Source organism: Rhagoletis zephyria, unplaced genomic scaffold, assembly GCF_001687245.7.
Source record: "Rhagoletis zephyria isolate East Lansing unplaced genomic scaffold, Rhagoletis_zephyria_1.1 Rzeph_scaffold_22516, whole genome shotgun sequence".
In the NCBI taxonomy this organism is placed as follows: domain Eukaryota; kingdom Metazoa; phylum Arthropoda; class Insecta; order Diptera; family Tephritidae; genus Rhagoletis; species Rhagoletis zephyria.
The window spans coordinates 1-7,213 of NW_016179574.1; the positions used below are offsets into that span (position 1 = coordinate 1).

The 7,213-nt window shown below is 35.9% G+C and overlaps 1 protein-coding gene across 1 annotated transcript; it reads left to right on the plus strand.

Annotated features, from left to right (window-relative positions):
- Positions 1 to 1,294: 1,294 nt before the first annotated feature.
- Positions 1,295 to 4,167, plus strand: LOC108381424 (uncharacterized). Its single transcript, XM_017637846.1, has 3 exons — positions 1,295 to 2,130; positions 2,199 to 2,485; positions 3,861 to 4,167. Exons 1-3 carry the CDS (start codon positions 1,513 to 1,515, stop codon positions 4,165 to 4,167), a joined length of 1,212 nt encoding a protein of 403 aa, XP_017493335.1. The 5' UTR covers positions 1,295 to 1,512.
- The last annotated feature ends 3,046 nt before the right edge of the window (positions 4,168 to 7,213 follow it).

Here is a 7,213-nt window from a genome sequence, read left to right on the forward strand (position 1 = left end):
GCAGGGCGATAGAAATAAATCTATCGCCATGAAACGCCGCCAAGCGAACACTTCGCATTTCGCTTTTGCTGTGTTCAATTTCATATGCGTGCGGATGTTCTAATTTTGACAGCGCGAATTTCGCAGTGGTGAGTTCGCCGTTCGCCGGCATTGTATTTCAGCTATAAACTCGAACTCTCTTCCCCCTCTTATACACACAAAACCGGCTTTACGCAGACTGAGCAGTCCAGTGTTCGGACGCCCTATTGAGAGACTCATTTGCTTGAAAATTAAATTATTAATAAATCTATAAAATTTATGAATTACTTTGTAAATTTAAAAAAAAAAACTATATATATACTTTTTTTAAATTTGAGTGTATCAAAAATAAATTATAATAATAAAATAAAGTTATTAGTTGTGTTTGTTTACTCATTTCCAGTAAAATCCAGTAAAAGTTTTTACGAATTGTCATGATTTGGCGTTTTCGTACGCAAAAACTTGCAAAGTAGGGGAAATTGAGAGAGCGAAACTTGACAGTTGAAGTTGTAAGGTTTTACTGGATCAAATTTTACTTGTAAGAATTTGACAGTACGAAAAACAGCTAATCGCATGGTGCTGGATGAAATATAAACTAATAAGGAAACTGTTTGTGGGTTTTTATTGATGAATTTCACAAAATAAATTCATGTAAATATGAAATATATTGTTTTATAAGGAATATGCTTGCAAATTAATACTGGATTTGCGTTCGAGTACTTTTTTGGAAATTTTTTGTATGAGAGCGAATTCTTAGAAATAAAGTTACTGGAGAGTTGCTGGCAAGTTAGTGGATAATTTGTAAACAAACACAACTATTAATTTATGTATTTGAATTATATATACTTATATACATACACTTGCATCCACTTGAATAGCGACAGTCAAAATCTGTATTTTTTTTTTTTATATGGAAAAATTTAATTCGGATTTTGTTTGTCCCTTTTTAAGTGCAAAGAAATGAAATTGGCTATAATAGTACATTTCTAAAATCTATCTATCTAAATTAACATTTTACCATATTATAAGAAAACTAATATAGTACTGGTCAAAATAATAGCACCAAACAATTTTTCACAGTTTCGACTATTTTCTAGTTGTTTAGTGTCTACTAATATTTATAAAAGTTGCACAAAATATAAAAAGCCACAAAATCATTAAAATCTCAAGCTTTTTAATTCGAATTTCTAAAAAAAAAGTTGTTAGCAGTTTTATAGCTTATTAAATTTTACTATAACTCAGTATAGTTGCTAAAAATTCCTTAATATGTTTTTTTGTCGAATGTGCTTTGATTTTATTGCATAAAAAAATAATGTATGTGTAGAGATGTAAGGAGGACACATTGTGAAGTTTTGCTTAAACCGACATCGATATTTTTCAAAAACTATCGATAGTATCCCAGCTCTACTGTATATACTGTGTTTATGAAGCTTGGTATCATTGTCATTTGTGAGGATTATTTTTTGGTGAAGGAACTGCATCATAAAAAAGGACATGATGCGGATTGTTGTCTATTTGACAATAGTGGCTTTATGTTGGCAATTTGAATTGACGAATTCTCGTACTTCGACTTTATGGAAATTAAACGAAGACAGCGGCAAAATAACAGGGCATATTTCCTCTAATCTTGGCCAGGGGGATAACACATTGTTGGACGAATTCAGCATTCCAATGTTTGATGCTTCCGCTGATGTCTATGCTCAAGATGAAGTATTTTATATCATCGCATCTACTATGGCACTAGGTACGAGCGCTGGAGCCGGTATAACGGGTCCTGACACTGACAACGGTATAGGAAATGGGAGCAACAATAGGGGTGCGGGTTATGGCTGGGTACGAGAGTCGCCAGAAAATTCTTTGGAATCTCTAGGGACGGTAGCTAAACATTGTAACGAAAGCGGCACTATGACACATGAGAGCAAAAATGCAGAAGACGAAAGCAATAGCAAAGCTGCAATCGAGAACAGTGTAGGGCCGTCGATTGTAACAAATGTAGGCACTGCATTGGTAGTGGATGAAACCCTCGATTGCAAGCCAGTAAATTTCACCTATTACGACTATCTAATTGGAGTGGGACAGCGATTTAATCATCCGAAAATACCAGAACCAGAGGTAAGTTTGACTGCACGTGGTTAGGATGGATAAATTAAGTAAATTATTATAATATGACGCACATTCAGGTTGCATACATTTTTCTGAAAACGAAGGATGAAAACTCTTATAAAAACTTTGACATCACTGCACTGGAACGACGCCTTAAACGAGCCAAGCGTGAAAAGCCTAGATCCGTACAATTGTATAACCAAATCGGTAATTACTGGCGCATTATAGGCGACGCACGGCAAGCTATTGAGTGCTTTAGACGCGCTTTAGCAATGTCGCCAACAAATGCAGAAGTACTTCTGAATTTAGCACGTGTACTTTACAATCTACAATATCTTGATGATGCTATACATCTGACTAGAAGGTAGGTAGTTGGTTAAAGTTCAATCAATTACGTGCAGTCAATGCAGGAGCTACATATGTAATTATTTCATAAAAAAACAATATAGCTACATACATATGGGTGTTTCCAAAAAAAGGTAAACCTAAAAGGCAAGTAAATGAAGAGAACTGAAAAGAAAAAATTAAAATTAAGTTTGATGTTACTATGTAGTAAAAATATTGTATGGGGGAAAATCGGTCACGTCCGTTATAACATTTTAATTCAAAATTAAACCAACAACGAATTTCTTCTGACCGAAAATGAATTTGATGAATGTTTAAGAAAGGAAAACCTCAAAGGATTGACAGTTTTGTTTATGTTACCATTTACTCTAAAACCACTGCTGTTTTTGTAACGTCCGTTATGAGCTACTTTTAATCGATTTTCCCTACACCAGTGTTCCAAGCGCACCTAATTTGTTTGTCAACTAAAGGACGGTATAATAGTAACACAACGGCAAATTTTTTTTACAAGTGACCTGTTTTCGTATGATTTACATATATAACTCTAAAGTCATGCGAAGTCACGTCCGACGTTATGGAAATACCCATATGCGTGGCATTAGCCTCTGCAATTTAATATTTTTTGACGTATGTAATTGATTTTGGGCTACATCTCAGGGTAATATACAGTGGTCGAACAAATTATAGCCGCATCATTTTTTGAAAGTTTTAACATAGGGCTGTTCAATATGCTGTGCATATGATCTTGCATTTGTATATTTGTAAATTTACAACAATAAAGCGCAAACGGTTGCCATGGTAGCAAGTAATTTGCAAATGCAATTCCAAAAACAAATCTAACACCATTTCCACAATGTTCTGAATAACTCTATTAACTTTTTTATTTAATTTTTTTTTTTTTTTTTTTAATATAGTTTTTAACAACCCGTGCAAATCAAAGTTTAAAATTTCGTGCAATGTTAAAAACAAATCAGCAAACCTTCATAAAAATTTCGAGCTTTTAAATTGATCCTTGAATTCTAGTCTATTAAAGTGAAAGTCTCCAAAAATTATGTGCAAAAAAATTCTAAAAAGTTAATGGTAATTTTTATCGATTGAAACTTGCACTTTATTTAATAGAATAGAAAAAGCTCGAAATTTTTACTCAAGTTTGTTCAACTTTTTTTTAATATTGCACAAAGTTTGAAACATGGGTTTACTACATGGGGTTTTGTTAAAGCGTGAACTATATGTTGCAAGGCACATTAAATATGCCTTGATATGTTTATAAAAAAATTACCAAAACGAAATAACAAAAAAAAAAGTATGTTAAGACTTGTCCAAACGTGGCGTGGCTATAATTTTATCGACATATACAGTGTATAATAATAATAAAAAATACAAATTCCTCAAAGGTCATTGGAGATGCAACCACCTGGACGCTCTGCTTGGCAACAGTATTTTACACTTGGAGAAATATTTAAAGCTTATGGACATTTCCAGGAATCTATTCTACACCTGCGGCACGCACTTGAACTTTACCCGCAGCACGAGCCCATTCTGAAAGCATTGCGAGACGTGGAGAATAATCCTTCATCAACTTTGCATGTCTACACAGTTCTCATAATTGTTGCCTTGGTATGTACGATGCAGGCGAGCAAATACTGCTTTATCGATCACATGTTATATGCATGTAGAGGAGGTAGTGATAACCAGTGGTAAACAGGTAACGATGTTTAACTGGGGATTTGTGTTAACCAGAGATGGTGAAAACGGGCCTTAGGGCCGGTTGTTCAATGTCTGGTTATCACTACTTGCCGGTTAAACATCATTATCGACGTTTTCGACATCATGCATATAACATGTGATCGATAAAGCAGTCGTTGTATTTAACCAGAGCTTCTACCTCCGATTAGTGCTAATCAGACAATGATGTTTAATCGGCAAGTAGTGATAACCAGACAAACGGCCCTTACGCCTGGCGCACACGGTACTTTTTAACGCTGCTTTGCATAGCTCGTGTATAGTGGAATGTAAGCGGCAACACAGTGTTAAAAACAGCTGACACGCCAGGCCCTACATTAGGTTTGTTCTACACGGGCCCGCGGGTGCCCAAATTAGCCCAGAGCGTTCCTCACGCAAGAAAATGGGGAATAGAGAGCGAATACGTTCCACGTTTGGATCGTAAATATCCTCTTCTTCGTGCCCGAAACTACCCGGACTTTTTTCCGGCTGTTGTTTGTTTACATCCGAAAGCAAATTCTATAATACAAAAATGGAAAACACCACTAAAGTTTCAAAAAATGTACATAGGTATTTGCTAATTTTATTAGCCGTATGAGATAAACACACATAACATCATTGTTTTTCATTTAGATTCTCCGAAAATAGGTTCTTTCCCGAACAACCCGGACCGGATCCGGTAATTGGAGAAGAAGCGAAAAATTTACTCTCAAAAAATGGAACAATGTCCAGAGGTACAGGAACGAAAAAAACCACATTTCGTGCCCAGAATTTGAGAAATAACTGATTCAAGTGGTTTTTGTTATCGACACTTAAATGCAAACACTTGAATTGAATTTAGGTTTCACAAATTTGGTTGTATTAATAAAAAAGTATATAAAGAATGAGAATATATGTAAACACAGAACAGATTATATGCCCGTTGACACTATCAATTTTTACCCGGAGAAAAAGTCTGTTTCGGGCAGGAAGAAGAAGGCACTTACGTTCCGATACGGGAACCCGCGTTGCTTACGGGAAAGAACCTTATAAAAAGTTCTTTCCCGTACAACACGGACAGGATCCGGTAATTAGGGAATAATCAAAAAATGTTCTCTCAAAATTGGAACAATGTCCAGAATTATGGGGACGGGAGAAACCATATTTCGCGCCAGGAATTTGAGATATAGCTTATTCAAGTGGTTTTTGTTATCGACACTTACAGGTCTATTCCGCGCTGGTAATAAAAAGTTTGTAACCGGTAAATAAAGTTCCTGTCAATTTTTAAACCCTTTTCGCATTCTGTGTACTCTTAGGGCCGGTTACTCAATGTCTGGTTAACACTAATCTCCGGTTAAACATAGTTATCGACGTTACCGACTCCCTGTTGTATGCATGGAGTCGAAAACGTCGATAACGATGTTAACCGGTGATTAGTGTCAACCAGGCTTTGAGCAACCGGCCCTTATAAGCGGTAAATTTTGTTACCAACTCATAAGCTGGTTACAAAGTATTGCCCCGTGAAATATGCAATGACAGAATCTCCACAATTCTTTATAGCTGAATTGCTGAATATTTTAACTGCATTACCAACGTAATTAGAATCGCGGTGACAAGAACTGGTAACATTTTTTGGTAATAAAATTTTCCGGTTACAAAATCTTCGGTAACGTGCAGAATAGACCTGTTACAAGGTCTATTCTGCGCTGGTAATAAAAAGTTTGTAACCGGTGAATAAAGTTCCTGTCAATTTTTAAACCCTTTTCGCATTCTGTGTACTCTTGTAACCAGTAAATTTTGTTACCATCTCATAAGCTGGTAACAAAGTATTGCCCCGTGAAATATGCAGTGCCAGAATTGGCACAATTCTTCATAGCTGAATTGCTGAATATTGCAACTGCATTACCAACGTTCCTAGAATCGCGGTGACAAGAACTGATAACATTTTTTGGTAATAAAATTTTCCGGTTACAAAATCTTCGGTAACGTGCAGAATAGACCTGTTACAGGTTTTTGAAATCAACTTATTTTTACTCTCTAATCACCGAAACAGAACGAAAAGCATGTGGAATTGATGGTGTTGGGGCTGATTTACCTTGACTTCTTATAATATTATGCAGTTGATTTTGTTAAAATACTATTTAACAATTTAAGATTTTTTCACATCAGTTAACTTGTTGAAAGGTCTAAAACTATGTTCACATTACAACGTTAACTATGTTCGTTTAAATTAGTTCACACACCAAAACGACGTAATGCCTTATAATCAGGGCTATAACAGAATCCATCGTATCTTCGAATCCGAATGGCTACGAACGAGAATTCGGTATTCGTAGAGAGCCTTCATTGAATCCGTTCGTAATGAAGATTCCTACAGATACTCTGCGAGTTTATGCTGTCGGAACAAAATTTAAAATCACTGAAACTTAAAACTAATGGAAAAAAGCTGTATTATTGATAATAATCTATATATAAATACGCCACAATAAAATTTTGAACTCCCTTTTTATAACGGTACCGTTCGCTCGACTTCAATGAAAAATACACCAAAATGTTCATAGTGGCGTGGCATCCGAAATGCAGATTAAAATGTGAAAACCGATATATCTCTAAAACCAATTGCGCTGAGAAACGGAAACTTGGCAACGGTGCTCAAATTGTAAACACCTTACATACGGCTAAAAATTGTAGGTATTGGAAAAGGGGGTGTGGCACCTCCAATACAAACTGAAATTCTCATATCGGCTATCTCTGGAACTGCTTGCGCTAACGTCCTAGAATTGCATACGGCAAAATATGTTATCAATACCGTAATTACGGCGAAAAGTGGTAGATTTTGGCAAAGCGGGCGTGGCACGCCCACACAAACTGAAATTCTCATATCGCTTTCTCTGGAACTGCTACGCTAATGTCCTGAAATTTGATACAGCTATTTCTGCCATCAATAACGTCCTAATGACAAAAGGTGGTAGATAATGGAAAATAGTTATTAATTTCTTTCGCTCATGCCACGGGTGCTTTTGCTTTCATGCCGCGTGCCGTGAAC